Raw genomic sequence first — 19,315 nt, forward strand, 5'->3', positions numbered from 1 at the left:
ATGTTCTTGTTGTGCACGACTTAATGTAAGTTTCTATTTTTTTATTGTAAGTAGGTGGCAAGAAAATGGGCCGAGGATGCTTGAAAGGGCTAGCTGCGGTGGCCAGGAGATTGAAGACTGGCTCATAGAAACTAAAAATTGAATTTTCAGCAAATGTGGGTGGTCCCTGTGGAGATAATAAACGTACCTTTGTGGATAAGGTTGTTCTGTTTACAAAGCAGAAGGCTCCATTAATTGGAATTAGAAATTGGAAAGTTGTGTCAAAATGTCAAGGATGATATTGCAGAATCTGTAATGGTATGTCAATGGCCACCTCATGCTGCATTATAATGTTATATATTAGTCTTGTTCCCTCTATTTTCTTCGAAACATATATTATGAATGTAGCATACATAACAAGTTTTCTTTCCCACTAGGATCATTGGGACCTTGAGGCCATTGAGAGTCCAAACAAAAAGATATGGAAGGTTACCAATGAACGCTACAAATGTTGGCGATCCGTTTTGCATTCTACATACAAGGCATACGACAGTTATAATGAGAGAATGAAACATAAGCTTGAAGACATAGACATTGTGGAGTGGTACTATTTGAACTTGTACTTTGGAACTAAGAAGTTCAAGGTACGCCCTCTTTTGTAAGTAAAAGAACACAATCATGAGTTCAAATTTTCATCGTCAACCATTACTTTACAGGATGACTATGTGCAGAGTAGGAGCAGCACGAACTCTTCGAATCGCAGCCAACTGAGAACAAATCACTCAGGGGGTTCCAAACCTATCTCGCAGTGGAGTTGGGAAAAGGTAAAGATTTGTTTACTTATTTGCAACTTTCAGTACATTACACAATGATATATTAATGGCGTTTAATGTTGCGATCATAGAGAGATCTAGTAACTGGTGCTGAGCACCCCTTTTGCAACTTTGGAAGACTACTCACACTTGGGAAGGAAGATGGACAAATCACCTGGCTAAGAGTATTTATCTGAGTACTGAGTGCTAATTTGATCATAACATTGATTCGGCATTACAAGCTATTTTTTCGTATGAAAACATGACCAAATTAATATTACAATTAATTGTTTCTTGCCATCAGATTAGTACATCCAGAAAATTATCTCTAACACAATCAAATGAAGAAGAACCAACAAGTCACACTTTTGGACCTGCTAAGGAAGACCAAGTTTTCTAGGAAACATACAGGGAAACAACAGGAGCCAAATACAACAGGTCACGTGGCCATGGTTACTTGTCGAATCCAAAACGAAAGTAGGAAGCCCGTCAGGAGAGAATGATTCAAGAGAGAATAGAGAGGCTCAAAGAACAAGAACGTCAGTTACAGGAAAAAATGTAGAAGCATGGAAGCTGAAAAGGAAGCAGAGAGAGCACAACTTAAAGCCGCACTTAGACAAGAATTGATGGGGGAAGTTGCAACAATGATCGCCTTATCATTAGGCTTTACTGCTAGAGGTAACTAGAACATAATTTGTGCATGTTTATTTCTGTTGTGTTCTAAATTTGCATAATGTCGCTAATATCTAGACTCCCCTCTTGTAAAATCCACAGCGTACCCCGGCAAACAACAATAATACAATTGAAGTTGATGCTAGGTCCACCGAGGATAACATTGATGCAAGGCCAGTACTGCACAGCCAAGAAACAAGGAACCAGGTATCGACAATAATTGGTTTTGATTGAAAATATATATACATATGTTTCTAATCTCTTGCCTGCCCACTTTTAAATTGTGTAGCGTACCCCTCAAACCAACAATAATACAACTGACGATGAAGTTGGGAGCACTGAGGAAAATCTTGCAAAAACACAAGTAGTGCATAGTCAAGAAATAGCAAACCAGGTAACAACATCGACCAAGCATTCCAATTATGATGGTTTTTTGCATTAAATTTCAGCTAACATTGTTCCAAGAACTTTATTATGATCCAAAATGGTCCAAGCACCATTGTCACAACCAAAAAAAGCACTTTTTCACCAACCAGAAATGCTAGAACTGCCAATGTTGCAAAGAGTCTGTTCAATGAGAATCGTGGTAAAGGTGCAGGAGCTATTGCAGGATCCAGATTCATTAGTACACAGTAGCTTATATCTGGTGCTAAAATATGAGTAGGCAAAAATAAAGTACAACAGGTACGAACTGGAATTGTGCTTTCAATATTGCTGCATATTAATTCAAAGACAAAGTAGCTTCACAAGTTTTAATTCACTTTTTTATTTCTCTTCTCTTCAGCAGGCTAGTGAAGCTACGGAGGGGCAATAAGACTCACGGTTACCTACAGGTTACAAGCAGATCTTCAAGCAAAGTTGATCATCATGAATGTTGGGAGTGATCAAGATTATAGATGCGTACGAATAATATAGGTGTTGTAGATACTTTATTATTGGGAGTCATGTGGATGAATGGACAAGAGTATTTTCATATGCTGAATATTCTATTTTATCATGAATGGTGTGCGTGAATGATGGATTGATTTAATTAATGATATATATGTGGCATCAATTTTTATTTTGGATCTTCCATTGTATTAAAAAATAAGCAAATGCCGACGACCAACATTTTCATTGTGCTACCCCACAAGCATATGACGACGACATATTTTCCGTTGTGATATCCATTGAGTGTATAACCACAACCCTTATTGCGTTGCACTACCCTGTACGCATATAACCATGACATATTTCGTTGCGATATGCTTGAAGCATATAACGACGGCACATACCTCACTGTGATACCTTGTAAGCATATAACGACGCTTTCTCATTGTTGCGATATTCATTGAGCATATAGCAATGATACATGATTCGTTGCGCTACCCTGTATTTGTAGCACAACGACATATTTCGTTGGGATATGGTTGACGCATATAGCAACGACTAGTACTTCGTTGGGATATCCTGTTAGCATATTGCAACAGCATAAGTCTCCTATTACAACAACATTCTTGCGTTGTATTAATGCTTGTTTGCAACAGTGCAATGTCGTTGCAATAGCCACTATAGCAACGACGCCTATCGTTGCAATTACCAAAATTGCAATGACAATGGGCGTTGTAATTTCCATTGATTACTATGACACACGTCGTTGCAACAACTCACCCTTATGCCAACGGCTTCCTGTGTCGTTGTAATACCATATTACAACACAAGTTTAAGCAACGACAAAATTTTTAAGACAATGACACAACATCGTCGTAATAGCTCGCTATTGCAACGAAACGACCCGTATTGCAACGATTTCATGCCGTGGCGCTAGTGAAAAAACCTTGTAGTGCAAGTGCCGCTCACTCCTCTCATTTGCTCCTCATCTTCTCCAGGTAGAGTTTCGGCAAGTCCCACCTGAATCTCGCAAAGTTTATAAGTTCCGAATTTACAACTCTGGGTACGAGCAAGCACTAATAACAAAGAGGTGTACAAACCTCATCTAATCCCTAAAGCAATATGCTAAACAACCTAAAGTAGCACTAATCAAGATCTAATCCTTATGCTAATTGTCTTACTCTTCTCTTGACCACCTTGGTGGATATAACTCTCAATTATGTGTGGAAATCAAGTCTATAGCTTCACAATGCTCTAACACACTTCAAATAGATGAGTACTGGGGTATTTGTATCTATCCGTTGGGTGGCTGACAATCGGGCTCTGGGAGCAAGATTGAGTGGTTCAATACTCTCCTTCTTGCTATGATCGAATGGGTCTATCATTTCAGAGCCAAAATCTTCATCCCCTTCACCATCGACTGATTCGGTGTTGGTCTTCTTGCCATGATCGGATGAATCAGTTAATCCAAAGACTTTGTCCTTTGACTACCCATATGACCAACTGCTTCAATTACGCTCCAAGAAGCATGTTGGTCCGCTATTTTGCCTTTTCTTGCCAGCTACAGTAGGACCGCCTGATTCGATGATACACATAAAACATGTCAGTCAATATTTTGCTTTCTTTCTTAAGTGGGTCTTTATCCAATTCCATTTTCTTGATGTTTACCGTCATTTTGGTGCCTTGAAATATTACCTCTAGATTTTTACTATGATCTGCATGTTATAAGATTTTCCTAACTCCTAGTTTATGATATTATTTGGATGGATTTCAATCCATCCTTGGAACCTACAAACAACTATAAAGGCACATCTTGACAATATATTAGTCCCAATGACCATGCTATCGCTCAATTACCAAAATCACAAACTATAGCCTACGACCACTAAGAGTAACAAGGAAAAGAACTTCACTTAACCAGCACAACGCCAAAGAGATGGGTGGATGCACACTAGCTACTTCCTTTGCCCTAATGATGTCCTTAAAATTTGCTTAAGGCCATTCTCAATCGGAGTTTCATCCTCATTAAATAGAGTGACACATTAGCATTTTTTATGATATGGCAAGAAATGAATGGAGAGAGAGAGAGGAGAAATAAGTTTCATCACCATGAAATCATGTATCACTCCTAGAGAACTCACCTTCCATCCAACTATTTTTGTCCCGGTTGTCTTTGGACTCGGGACTAAAGGACCTTTAGTCCCGGGTCAAAAATGAACCACCGATAGCCACCTCCAATAGGCTCTTTACCGTGTATTTGGTTCTAGGGTCGAAGTGGGTCGGGATGGGTTCGACCCACTTCGTTCCCTGTTTGGTTGAAAAAGATGTGGGTTGGGTTGGACCCAGAAAGGGAATATTCTCCTGATATCCGGGTTCACCCGGTCCCTCCAAAATGAAGGGATCATTCTGACCTAGTTGAACGTCGTCTCGGTCCATTGTCGCGCTCGCCCTCCCCGCGTCTGCCGCCGCCGCCCGCCCCCTCCCGCTGGCCCGGCGCCCTCCCGCCGCCGCCTGCCCGGCAGCGCAGCTCCGCCTCGCGGCGCCCCATGGCCCCGCACCCCCTGCAGAGACCGAGCGGCCAGGAGGCGGCGGAGGGGGCCGGCCGGGAGTGCTAGCCGACGGTGGGGGTCGGCGCGGAGGTGGCCGGGGAGGAGCTGCCGGCGGGGGCCGGCGCGCTGGCGGTCGGGGAGTAGCGGGGGTGGCGCCAGGAGTGCTTGCAGGGAGGAGAGAAGGAAGAAGAGTGAAGGGAGGAAAAAAAAGAAATAGAAAGAAGAGGATGACATGTGGGGCCCACAATTAACGGTGTTACAAGGACATCTATCCCAACCCTCACAACTTCTCCAACCAAACAAAAAACTGGGTCCAACCCATCCCTCTTCACCCCTCTCGTCCAAACAAGAGATGGGTCGACTCCAACCCAGAAAAGTGGCTTGGCTCCAACCCAACCCACATGGTCCCAAAACCAAACGCGCCCTTAGTCCCCGCTGGTAATAACCAACCGGGACTAAAGAGCCCCCTTTAGTCCCGGTTGTAATGGAGGGAATCTGGTGGGGCGTTTAGTTCCGGTTGAAAACACCAACCGGGACTAAAGGCCCTCCTTTAATCCCGGTTGGAATTACCAACTGGGATTAAATGCCCAACCGGGACCTTTTCACGCGCCCCCGCTCTCTCTCTCTCCACCTTATCTCCTCTGCTTTTCTTATCTCGCGCATGCAGGCAGCTCCGGCGCCTCTCCACCTTATCTCTTCTTCCTCCTCCTCTCCCTCCTCCTCCTCCTTCCTCCAGGTGGGCGGGCAGGCAGGCTAGGCAGGCGCGGGTGGCCTATTTTTTTTTATTTTTTTGGAAACTTTTTAGTCCCGGTTGGTAACACCACCAACCGGGACTAAAGGAATGACCCCCTTTTATCTCAAATAGTTAGTCCTGATTGAATTTTCGGGATCTATAACCCTTATCAACCGGGACTAAAGGTGTGTTTTTCAGTAGTGTATACACTGTATCAAGATGCCTTGTGCTTGCATGTACTGTTGGAAACAACAAACAATGAAACTTTGCATTGTGAGGTGCTATTTCAACCATGAACTAAATGTCATCTTGTTTATGTACCATTCTTGGAAACATAAATATGAAATATCCATTGAGAATGCCTAAGGAACTTGAAGATAACTTCCGGTGCAAAGCTAGCTCTTGACCTTACAATATAGCTACGAACTCAGCCAGGTGGCCTGTTCGCTTCAGCTTATAAGCCGGCTGAAAAGCTGAAACGGCTGATTTGTTGTGAGAGGAAAATACTGTTTGGTGGCTGATAAGCTGACTGAATAAGCTGAAGCGAATAAATGAGGTGGATCAAAACTAGGTGTTACTATTTCTTTGACATAAATTACATGCATCAGGTGCACGTGTGCAATTTGAAAATCCACCACCCGAGCTTCTTCCTCATCAGCATGGTGGCCTTGAAAGTCGAACTAGCCGTTATTAAACAGTTAATGTCTGGTGCTACCATGGAGCTTCCTATGAACTTGACAGTTCAACTTCAACATTAACCAATTCTTCCGTGTGTAATCTTGTGGCTAGTACTAGGTGCCCACCGGAATTTACTGTGCAATGACGATACAGAACCTACTTGAACGTTATCTTTTCTATGTCCAAGTTGGTGGTATTGTCCAGTGGGCCATCAGAGCTTCTTGTAAATGTAGCCACCAGTGCCACTCTTCAAAAAAAAAAATCTTACCACCTTAAGCTCCGTCGTTCCATACCTTTTAGCACCAGACTTTACTATGCTAAGCCTTGAAACAACAATCCACTAAAGCTCCGGCATCAAGTGCTCGTTGCACAAGTTAAGAGTCTATCTAAGAGCTCCATTGAGGCTGATGGCTCATCTAAATTGTTCAATATGGAATGGTTCAATGCATTATCCACGAAATAAAAGTCTACTCCCTCCATCCCAAAAAATAAGCATTCTAGGAATTGTATGATAAAGGTAAAATAATCTTGTTTGTCCCTATTTATTAGCCATATTTGATGCTAATTGATAACTGCATGCACATGTAAATACCAAATAGGGTAAAACAACTTGCTTTTTGAGATAACTTTTAAATCCTTTAATGACATATTTTTTGGGATGGAGGGAGTATCTAAGAACTGCAGCGATCTCGCATTTGTTATTTGGCAAGGACAATTTCCTTTTTTTCATGCATCAAAAAAGATAAAGCAAAAAAGGATAATGGAGGCGCTCATAAGCTATTGCAAATCATTCGGTCACCTAGTTTAATTATGACAAGTGATATGAATAAAAGGATACAAGTTGGAAACCCCTCTCTAGTACCGGTTTCGCAACCGGTATTAGCAATTCGGTACTAGAGGGGGTCCTTTAGTACCAGTTGAAATAACCGGTACTAAAAGGTATTAAAAAATAAAAAATAAAAAAAATCCCCGCCCAGCCCACCCCCGCTGCCCCACCCCCCACCCCCCGCTGCCCCGCCGCTGGCCCTCTTTGCCGCCGCCGCCCCGCTTGCTCCACCCCCTCCTCTACCTCCTCCACCCCTCCTCCACCTCCGCCGGCCTCCTCCACCTTTCCTCCTCCGCCGTCCCGTTTGCTCCGCCTCCTCCGCCCCCTCCTCCACCTCCTCCGCCGCCCGCCGCATCCACCGCCGCCCGCCTCGCCGCTCCTCCGCCGCCGCCGCAAGATGGCCGCCGCCTCCGCCTGATGGCCGCCGCCGCTCCTCCCCTCAGGCACGAGGTGAGGGGCGAGCGGAGGGGGGAGGAGAGGGGAGGCCGGGGAGAGGGAGGGAGGGAGCCGGTGGAGGGAGCTAAGGGAGGCGAGGAGAAGGAGCGTGATGAGAAGAAGGTGAGGGAGACAAAGGAGAGCGGAGGGAGAGGGAGAGGATAATGTAGCGGAGGGGTCGGCCGGTGCAGTAAATTAAAAAGGTGGAGGGAGATGAGGCGTGGACGGAGGTAACCTTTAGTACCGGGTGGGGGTTCCATCCAGTACTAAAGGTCCTAGTACTAGGTGGAGCCCCGACCCGGTACTAAAGGGCCTCCAGGGGATCCCAAATTTGGACCCGGTACTAAGACTCGGATGAGAGGTCATTTTTCTAGTAGTGGACTTAATAATATTGTGACAAAGACACTGAATGTGCACATGGTTGCTTTTAAGACCAAATATTTAGTGTTGTCATTTGTTAACATTGGAAGAAGGATGAAAGATGCAAGATTTCAGCAAGCCGCTGGTGGAGAGATTCAATGAAGTGATGTAATGCTTGGGATGAACTATTCTTGTCTTCAAGAACTAAAAAAAATTATCAAATTGATTGCCCAAGCATTCGGTTTATGTAATGATCGTTTTTCAACTCCGACATCTATTTGTGATTCTTTTGACCTGAACTTGGAATATGAAAAATATACTATACTTGATATAAAATCTCCTAAATAGGGCTTCAGCTTCATCATCAACGAAGCAATAAGAAGAAGCACACTAGATACTCGGTTATTTGACGTCCGAGTGTTCGGTAGATAGAGTAAATTGTTGATTGGGAATGTTTCCTTTAAAAAAATGTTATAATCCGATGAATATATACGAATGGAAAGTTTTCTTCTAATTCAGTGTTTTCACCTTTTCTACAAGGGCCAGTAAAGATGTCTAGATAAGTACAATATAGTTAGGAGCATACAGATTTTAGAGGTATTACACTCACGACATAGGCCTTATTTGTTTCCTTTTATAAGCAGTTTATTGATAAAAATGAGTGAGATTACCATCAAACATTTTGCTTATTTTTTCAAGAGATTTTGAATTACAGGAAGCGAAAATAGAGTACGATGGAGATAAACTGAAACAAACGCAGCATGCGACCATACACAAAAGTGTTAAACGTTGACCGAGCTTTGGGAGCACAAGCCCGTGAATACCCTCGATCGACAGGGTTTGCTTCGTGCCCGCGTCACAGCGGTTGTACCGTCGATACATGCTCGTACCTCTACGGTTTCCAGCGATATGCCCGACACTGGATCTGAAATCCAAGACTGTACAAGTATTGTCTATAGTGCAGAGCAGTACTACAACGAGCACTGCTGCGCATCTCCTCAGTGCTGGTACTCCGCACCTTCTGGCACGCGGCACATGCCCCGGGGGACACGCACGGCACGGGCTCACATCCCCCAATAAATGATGTGTCAGCCTCCCTCCCCACTGCCCAAAATCACTGGCACCGACACGCCAAATTACTGTCCGAAACCTTCAACTTGCTCTCCAAAACACGCTACGAAACAGCGCTGATCTGAAAAGTCGTGCGGAGTGGAGCCGCCGGCAGTACAAAACAAAACGCTTTACCACGACTACCGGGGCAGCTGCTCCGGCAACTTTCACTCCTCTCCGTCGCCTTCCCCCTTCCCCTCTCTCTATACAGTGCCAAGTGCCTGTAGCTGCCAGCGCCACCGCCGCCTGGTCAACAAGAACCGAGATTTTTGCCCCGCGCTGTCAATCCGCGCAGCTGCGCTTCTAAAAGCTTTGCCAGTTCAACACTCTCAGCAGCTGCTCCCTTGCTGAGAGAAGAAGCGGCCAAGAAGAGAGCCGGAGGGAGGCGGAGGAGATGAAGACTCGGAGCTCCGCGAGGGGGGAGCCGAGGCGGCTCGGGAATGTGGCTCTCCTGGCCCTCATGCTCTGCTCCGTCGTCGCACTCTCCCTCATCCGGGGGAGGTTCGCCCCAATCGGTACCCGCTCCGCTCCCTCCTCTCCTCCTCTTGCGAGCTGCCTCTGCACGGTCAGATTCCTGGCTGTTGTGAGCCGATTTGTGACGGTCTTCTCCTTTCCTGCAGTTACCAGTGCCGGAGACGCCATCAAATCCGAGGACACATCGGCGGCGGTGAGCAAGGAGGCTGTCAACATTGACGCCGGCGACGGGGCCGACGAGGCCGCCGCGGAAGCTGCTGCTGCGGGTAAATTACCTTGGCTCTTTCTCTTTGTTCTGGATAAGATTAGTTAGGATTTGGACCTGCTTTATGCGGTTGGGCACATGCTTGTCGAGCAGATCTGGTCACCTGCTCCTTATTGCTTTCTTCTGGTAGCTTCGCTTCCATTTCTTTAGATTCAGCCTGAGTTCACCAGGATTTTATTGAAGAATCGTGTTAGAATGAGAATACTGTGGCATTCCGCCTCATGATTTGGCGTCAGATCTGACTCACTGAAATGGAATTCGTTTGCCGGCGCTGCAGAGGAGAAAGACAAGGAGGCCCAGCCCAAGCCCGCCGGAGCCTCCGGCGGCGCCGTGAAGCCGGTGTGCTACGAGACGAGCCGGCGCTCCGACACCTGCGAGGCGGCCGGCGACGTGCGCCTGATGGGGAGCAGCCAGACGGTGTACGTCGACACGCTGGACCGGGAGTGGAAGACCAAGCCGTACTGCCGGAAGCACGACAACTTCGCGCTGTCTCACGTCAAGGAGTGGACCCTCAAGCCGCTCCCCTCCGGCGCGGCGCCGCAGTGCACGGTCAACAGCTCGGCCACCGCGTTCGTGCTCTCCACCGGCGGGTTCACGGGCAACCCGTTCCACGACTACACGGACGTGCTGATCCCGGCGTTCATCACGGCACACCCCTTCCGCGGCGAGGTGCAGTTTCTGGTGAGCAGCTACAAGTCGTGGTGGGTGAACCGGTACATCCAGATCTTCCAGCAGATGAGCCGGTACGATGTGGTGGACATTGACGCCGACGACGAGGTCCGGTGCTACCGCAACGTGGTGGTGGGGCCGACGTTCCACCGGGAGCTTGGCGTGGATGCGTCCAAGACGCCGTCGGGCTACTCCACGGCCAACTTCCGCAAGATGCTGCGCGACGCGTTCGGGCTGGAGCGCGCGACGGCGACGCCGAGCGGCGACCAGTGGGACATCCGGCGCCGCCCGCGCCTGCTGATCATCTCGCGGCGCCCCGCCCGCGGGCGCGCGTTCATGAACGAGCGCGCGATGGCGGACATGGCGGCGAGCCTCGGGTTCGACGTGCGGATCGGGGAGCCCGACACGAGCACGGACACGTCCAAGTTTGCACGGCTGGTGAACTCGTGCGACGTGATGGTGGGCGTGCACGGCGCGGGGCTGACCAACATGGTGTTCCTGCCGGCCGGCGCCGTGGTGGTGCAGGTGGTGCCGTACGGGCGGCTGGAGTGGCTGGCCCGGAACACGTTCGCGGAGCCGTCGGCGGGGATGGAGGTCCACTACCTGGAGTACGCGGTGCAGCTGGACGAGACGACACTGAGCGAGCAGTACCCGAGCGACCACCCGGTGCTGAGGGATCCCATGGTCATCCACAAGCAGGGGTGGAACGCACTCAAGACCACGTACCTGGACAAGCAGAACGTGCGGCCGCACCTGGGCCGCCTCAAGAAAACCTTCCTCCAGGCGCTCAAGATGCTGCCGCACGGCCGGGACGATTAGGAGGTGATCATAGACCTCGCACATCAGAGAGTAGATGTATAGCTTAGTTAATGGTAATTACTTTTGGCTTGTTTTTTTTCTTTTGTTGGTTTGTATGAGTAAGAGGGTGCACCAGTAGCAGGAAGAAACAGTAGTGCGACTGTGAATGGGTGCACAGATCGCACGGACAAATTTCTAGCGTTTAACTGTTTATAACTTATCCTTTTGTTTTCTGTCCTCCCTTTTGGATTGGATTTTGTATGGTGCTCTGCTCACTGGTCCATGACACAAGTGTCACGAGCTGAGGATTAATAAAACAAGCGGAGCTTTCTTTGTTCCTGTAATTGTAAACATAGCAATGGAAAGAGCTAGGAGTATTTAAGGGGTGTTTGGATACCCCGTGCTAAACTTTAGCACATGTCACATCGGATGTTTGGATACTAATTAGGAGTATTAAACATAGTTTAATTATAAAACTAATTGCACAGATGGAGTCTAATTCGCGAGACGAATTTATTAAGTCTAATTAGTCCATGATTTAACAATGTGGTGCTACAATAACCATTTACTAATGATGGATTAATTAGCCTTAATAGATTCATCTCACGAATTAGACTTCATATGTGCAATTAGTTTTGTAATTAAACTTTATTCGCTAATGATGGATTCGTCTTAATAGATTCGTCTCACGAATTAGACTTCATCTGTGCAATTAGTTTTATAATTAAACTATGTTCAGTCCTTCTAATTAGCATCCGAACATCTGATACGACAGGTGCTATAAATTTTAGCACGGCATATCAAACACACGGTCGGAGCTGCAGTTGCGTGTGGCATCGGGTATTCGGGTGGCGTTGGATCGCGGATTCGAGACGAATCGGTCTCCTGAGGTGGCAGTGACAAAAATGGCATCGATGCACGGAAGGTGAGTTGACATCGATTGCCCTGTTCTCCGGTTGTCACGCACCGAGGTACGAGCAAAGAGCGGCTGGCCGTGTCGCTCCGCGGGAGTGGAGTGCTAGACTCGTGGCGCGCTGCCGAGAAAAAGCATCAGCATCTGTCTACGCACCGCATTGGAAACCTTCGCGACTCGACACACTAGAGATCCGGAACCTTATCCGGTACTGCAGCCCGAGCCTATGGCCAAGCTTGGAGAGTTTTTTTAGCTTCTCATATACACTACTCTGTCAACAAAGGTGAGAAGAAAATGTGTACAAAAAATGTTTCTTTAATGGCGTTATCTAATCTCAATCCTTTTTGACAATGCTGTTGCACATTTCTATTCAATATGATTGTAATGTTCTATTCAATAATTATTTTTGTAATAGAGAGGTACAGTTTTTTGTACGATAGTAAGTTTCGTTGGATTGATCAGTGCATCCACGAATTATGATAAATCCTCTTGGAATAATTCACCTCACTTGGGTCTTCACACCGCGGTTCAAAAGCATGTACCAGTGGAATACAGTAAAAAAATCTCAGTTACTGCATGCACCGTTATTTTCTGGCTTCCTTAGATGTTGGCGTCGAGTAGAATCGTGAGATTCTCCTGAGGGCCTGACTACTGCTGTATTAGAGCAATAGAGCCACAAAATCATGACATATTCATGAAACAGTGATTACAGCTCCAATTTTTCTAAGTAAATTACAGCTCCAGTTAAGATATATTTGAAATCATCTATTTCATTCTGTTTAATTTTACCTATCTGGATATGTTGACATGCTTTTCTCATACAATAGGATTTTCCAACTTCGGCTATTAACTTAGAGCTCATATTGTTATTTGAAATGTGGGAAGGAGCCACGTACTGAAATATTGCCATTGTTTATTTTTATAGAATGTTGTTGTTTGTTAGGTTTTATTGTCATGCATAGTCAAAAAACAAGAATAATAATCATGTTTATGATCTGCTATGAAATATGCTTTCAATTTTATTTGGTGACGTGGATTCCACATTCTCTAACGAAAACAACGAAGTGCAGCCAGGAAATGCTGAGCATTATATTTCATAATACTGAAAGGTTTCGGGAAAGCCCCTTTTAGTCCCGGTTGGAAAAATCGCACCGACGCCGCCTCCTTTTGTCCCGGTTGGAAGTTCCAATCGGGATAAAACACGCACCATTTTGTCCCGGTTGGAGTTACCAACCGAAACAAAAGGTTTAGTCCCAGTTGGTAATTTTAACTAGGATAAAAGACACCCCCTTTTATCCCGTTGGAGGTTCCAATCAGGATAAAAAGGGGTTGTATTTTGTCCTGATGGAATTTCCAACCGGGACAAAATCTCCTCCACTATAAAATCACCAGACAGAGAGGTCTTCTTCCTCCTCCAGCTCGAGCCACTCCACTCCACCGGCCTCCTCTCCATGGCGACTATCGGGGATAGATCCCCAGTACCCGCAAGGAAGGAAGAAGATGGACTCCTACTAGGATTTCTCTGTAATCCTACTAGGACTCATACCACGTAATCCTATTAGGACTCCTCCTTGTAACCGACTAGTTATCCCACCCCCTGGAGTATATAAAGGAGGGTAGGGGTACCTAGATTAGCAGAGATAACAGAGGACCAAGTCCTCCGCCCTATCCCGCGGACGCCTCCGCCCACCGGACCGCGCCACGAAGCCGCTACCGATCGGCTCCGCGCCTCCGCCCAATCTCCGCACCAACAAGACAACTCACACCGCAGCTGACCAACGCCCGCGCCCAGCAAAGCTGCTCTAGCGCGCTCGCAATCTGCCCTAGCCAATGGCTGGGAATCCCCGCGGATCCGCACGCCTCCGACCAGCCAACCATGGTTGCTGGCCAATGCCGCCGCCCGTTTCCTCTCCCCCGCTCCCCCCCAACCACGTCCTGCACGCCCGATGGCTCCGCTTCGCTCCCCCGCATCTCCCCGACCCTATAAAAAGGGTGAATGCCACCGGAGCTCCCATCCCCCGCTCGCTCGCTCCCTACCCACTCCTCTGCTCCGCCCGCCGCCGCGCTAGCTTCCCGTGGAGAGCCCTTCTCTATGCAGCGCCGCTGCTCGTAGTAGCATCCTAGCGCCCACTCGTAGCTTTCCCTGCCGCATGTTGCCAGCCAGCTACGCTGCCGGCACCGAAACACGTGAAGCTCCGCATCCGCACCGCAGCTTCGTCCCCACGCCCGTTCGCCGCCGACGAACCACCACCACACCCTAACCTTCACCGGACTCCCTCACAGTGAGCACCCGCACGTCCCTCGCCCCTTGCCCCCCTCGTTTAAGCCCTAGATCGCCAGAACACCACCCGCCTCGGCACTGGCCGCCATAGGGGCCTTTCTGTGGGCTTTTGTTTTGCGCAGGGACCTAGATGTAATAAACTGAGGGTTTTTCTATGAATGTTTAAAATCTCTAAGGGTTTGTCTGCAAAACTACCATGGTTATATCTAGTTTAAATGGAGTAAAATGAGCTGAACTTTGAAAATGCACAAATAATTGTAGAACAATCAGAAAAACACCAAACCAATTTTGTTGAACTCAGTGAATAATGTAGTTTCACAGAAAAATAACGTTGCACATGATACTATTAGAAATAATGTTCTATGATTTATTTCTTGCTTAAAGCCTTTAAATGCATAGTAAATCGCAGAAAAATGGTAAAATGGCAAAACTACCTCTGTTAGCCTTGTAACCTTGAGCCTGTGTGATGAAAAATAGTTGTGACCCTAGTTTAGATGTTTTGTACACTGTTTTAGTTATATCATTGAAATCTAGTGAAAAATATTTCTTTTTGCATAAGTAATGGAATCTATTAGAGAAAAAAATGAAATCACCTGGTTAGATCACTTATGAAACATACTTGCTAGAAAAAATAATGGTCACTGTATGAAACCTGTTGGAATATGCCTTTCTTTATATGCAAAGTTAAATCATAGGAAAATATGGAAAATATATGTCCTTCACCAAAAATCCTGAAAACTTCACCAAAGACTCTGTTGCACCTTTGTACCTCACTGTTAAAATTTCAACAACAAACTCTCTATGTAACGCAAGATTAAAATAGTTAAGTGCTTGCTACCTTAGGATAATAAAATAATTTTTTGTTGATTTTTTAATAATCTAATGGACTCCAAATTTCTACAGTAACTTAGGAGTGGTAGTGAGAAATCTCTGTAAAAGTTTCACACCCATAGCTAATCATATGCCATTGAAATAAATTATGGAAGTTAAAGCTAAGAATAAATAGATAAGAAAAATTAACTAATGATAAGGGTAAAATGGTAATTTTTGGAAGAGGTATAGAAAAACATTCAGAAACAGGATAACTTTCAAAACAAGATAACTTTCCAATCTAGAGTCTAATAAGCTTGTCACATATGTATGAATACAATCACCATCAAGACCGAGCTAAGTGCTTAAATCGGAAAACACTACAACTGTGACGAAAGTGTTGTAAGTGTCGGTCTAAGTGTAGTCGGTCTCGAAATAAAGTTTACTTTACCATAACATATGAAATGCCTTTCAGACCTTGTAAAGGGTCAAAAATGTTATTGGGTCCATAAAGGTTATTGGTACCCAAATCTTTTTGGGTCCATGAAGGTTAGTCAGAAGATGCTTAGGAATCCAAATGGCTCTTATGCTAGTTCGAGGTGAGTCAATCACTCTTATAGCACAAGTACCAACTTTGTCATTCCTAAGATTGCTAAAATTATAATGGACAAGGTTTGAGTTGAGAATATTACCATTAGAACAATCCTTACCCATTTGATCCTTTTGCTGGCAAGTGTAGCAAATGTGAGTTTTGTCTTTCCTTGACACTGTATTGTTTTGCTTTTCTTGCCTGTACTTGCTTCCGGATACGTTGGCCAGGGGTGTGAATTCCTTCTTCTTACTGCTGTGTGAAAGGGCTTCTTTGACCTTGATCGGTCTAACTGGTTTGGGGAACCGGTCTGGGTCAGTTTCATCCCCGTTGATAGCAATAGTGCATGCAACACCAATATGTCCCTTCTCTTTGCACTTATAGCATATTCTCTGCTTGGGGTGACTTCTTTCCCTCTTTGAGTGAGTTTCCTTCTTCGTGAGCTTGTTGGGGCATCTAGATGCAAAGTGCCTTATTTTTGAGAAATTAAAACACTTGATGTGCTCAAATTTTTTCTCCTCTTGAATCTTGCTCTTGCTGATTTTGAGATGGAGTTGAGCGTCTTCCTTTTCAACTCACTCGATTCCTTCTTGAGCCTTTCAACCTCTTTCATTAGTTCATCATTTGATTGGGCAACGAGGTCATCACAAGATTCTACAAATACATGCTCAATGCTTGATTGGATTTCTTGTGAACAACAAGGGTTAGTGCTAAAGGAATTGATTTCTACTTGTGAGCATGAGTATGTGTGTGTGAGAGGTTGAATAGATTTTACCGATGTTATAACAACCTCATGAGTTATATCTAGTATAGCATATGATTCCAAAATCCTCCCATGGAAACACTCAAGTTCCTTGTGAGTGACTTGCAAAGCCATATGTTCACTAGTGAGCTTTCCAAGTTGAGCTTTGAGTTCTTCATTGGCCGTTTCTAAGGATGCTACACAAGATACAGATTTAGTAATACATGCATAATCTTTTGCCAACGAATCATGCTTACTGACCAAGGAGGCATGATCGGATTTGAGAAGTTCAAGTTCTTTGGATAAAGAACTTGATGCCTCAATCTTTTGTCCTTTTCCTTTCTTGACCTTCTTCTTCCTTTGCTTGGCCATTAGGCACAATTCAGCTTCATCATTTGATGTAACGGAGTTTGGAGAGGATGAAGCTTAGCTTGAGTTCACTGGACCAGTTTTTCCACTTGAACCGGTCTGACCGATTTGGAGAATCGGCCTGACTGGTTCTTGCAGAGGAACCGTGTCTTGATCCTTTTGGCCTTCCTTTTCAACGAGAAGTGACACTTGAGAGTGCATGCTGATTTCACATGATGTAGAGCACTCCTCAAGTGCTTTCTCCTTTACTTGGTCTTTGTTATTACATTCGGGCGTAGCATAAGTTGCAATGAGAAGCTTCCAAATGAGATGTGCATCATTGCGAACTTCTTCAATGTCAAAGGTAAATATCCTGAAGATCTTCACAAAGATTGCTACGCAAGAAGTTAATAACACAAGCATTAAGTTGTGAGCACTCTAACTCCTTTTGAGTGGTTTTGAACCAACCAATATGATCAATATTAAATCTTGGAGAAAGAATACTAGCAACTAAAATTTGCTCAAATGATGGACCCATGGTCCTAAGAGTATTGAGTATATGAGCAGACCAAGAAGCGTAGTTTGAGTCATCGCAATCGAGTGGCTCAAAAGGTACCTCACTTGTTGTCGACATCTTTTTTCACGGCGGTTAAGTTTGAATGTGACTCCAAGCTCTGATACCAATTGAAAGGATCTTGATGTCGCCTAGAGGGGGGGTGAATAGGTGAATTGGCAATTTAAACCAAATTCAACCAAATTGAACTCCTGCTGCCTGGGCTGGCCGGTCAGACCAGTCTGCCAGACCGGTCAAACCGGTCAAGAGCAGAGTGGCTCACTAATTGCTGCTCTACCCCCTCTTCAACTTCTAGCAATCACCAAACTTGAAGAATGTCTTTTGTAGATGATCTTAAGCAGGATGAAATTGTCTCTGCACACAATTAAGACACACCCAAGTAGATCGAAGCGGAAGCACAAGTAAATGCTAGAAATCAACAAGTGACGCAAACCACAATGAAGACATGAGGCTTTGTTTATCCGAAGTTCAGATTCAACCCAATAAATCCTACGTCTCCGTTGAGGAGCCTATTGGAATATGAGTCTTTTTCAACTCCCTTCCAACAAGCCGGGTCTCTTTCAACCACTTTCCTTATCTCCACTAGTTGATCTTTTCCCTTGCGGAGGCAAGATTACAGCCCTCACAAACTTGCCGTTGCTCACCACACCTTGAGAGCTAGCTGGCGATGCCTAGCCGTCTAGGAGGCAAACCTCCAAGAGTAACAAATGCTTTAAAACTTTGTCAACAAGAACCACAAGTGCTCAAGCTATGGATTGCTCTTCTTGGCTCACAATTTCTCTCACTTGACTTCTCTCTACCACCCAACTCACAAGATCTCACAAGAATCACACAACCTCACAAAGTGGGGTTGGGGAGACATTTTCTTGGCTTTGGCCTGGCTTAGGATGAACTAGGAACACTGTTTTTGCCTCAGGATTAGCAACCTCCAAGAAAGGAGGTCGTCGGGTATTTATACCCCAAGGCTCAAAAACTAGCCGTTGGCACTCTGATCAGACTGGTCTAGCTGACCGGTCTATATTGAAAACTAGTCGTTGCCCCGAAGACCGGTCTGACCGGTCTGGCTGGGACAACCCCAAATCTTCCAAGACTTACCCTTGTTTGACCCAAAGGATAGGCTAACCCTAGTTAGATGAATTGAAACTTGTTTAGCTCACTCAGGGTATCTCTCATGGCAAAACTCTCATAGGTCAACTAAGAGCACTTTTGGTGTTGTCAATTAGCTAATGTTGCATCCCTTTTGATAATACGGCATACCTATACTCAAGAGTAAATATAAACACCATATCATCCACTTGAGCTTATAAGTCTTCATTCTTGCCATACTTTGATCTTTAGTTACTTGAGGGCTTACAACATAGTCTTCAACTTGGGCATATCCATCTTGAGCTAGTGACTTAAGATCCCCTTTTGTCCATGATAAAGTATATTTGAATTCTTAAGCCACTCCATTTTACCAACCATAATGGATTAGATGCATTGCATTGCTTCCCTCAGTAAGGCCTATAAATGATATCTTGAAACCCCCTGATACTAGCCGCTTCACCCTAACAAAATGCACATGGCCCAAGCCGTCGCTTGTCCAAAGGTTGCTTAGTCCCTCACCTCTAGCACCTCGTTTGATTTCTTCACCCATTCTTGCCACTTTGAGTTTAGCTTTTCTTTGACATCAACAATGAAATCTCATTTGAAATTCTCTTCAAATGCTTGTTCTAGATTGTAAAGAATCTCTCATGAATTGCAAGCTTCCACTAATAAAACCAATGTGTAGATCATATGCTCATGTCTTTTAACATGTCCTCATGAAGTCTTGCAATTGTCCTTCTAT

The 19,315-nt window shown here is 45.4% G+C and overlaps 1 protein-coding gene across 1 annotated transcript; it reads left to right on the top strand.

The window, feature by feature from the left end:
* The first annotated feature begins 9,044 nt into the window (after window positions 1–9,044).
* On the top strand, window positions 9,045–11,463 carry LOC117853286 (alpha-1,3-arabinosyltransferase XAT3). The gene is made up of 3 exons (XM_034735677.2): window positions 9,045–9,539; window positions 9,645–9,764; window positions 10,041–11,463. The coding sequence occupies exons 1-3, from the start codon at window positions 9,419–9,421 to the stop codon at window positions 11,249–11,251; spliced, it is 1,452 nt and encodes a 483-aa protein (XP_034591568.1). The 5' UTR covers window positions 9,045–9,418; the 3' UTR covers window positions 11,252–11,463.
* Window positions 11,464–19,315: the final 7,852 nt, after the last annotated feature.

The sequence above is a fragment of the Setaria viridis genome, chromosome 4 (genome assembly GCF_005286985.2).
Source record: "Setaria viridis chromosome 4, Setaria_viridis_v4.0, whole genome shotgun sequence".
NCBI classification, from domain to species: domain Eukaryota; kingdom Viridiplantae; phylum Streptophyta; class Magnoliopsida; order Poales; family Poaceae; genus Setaria; species Setaria viridis.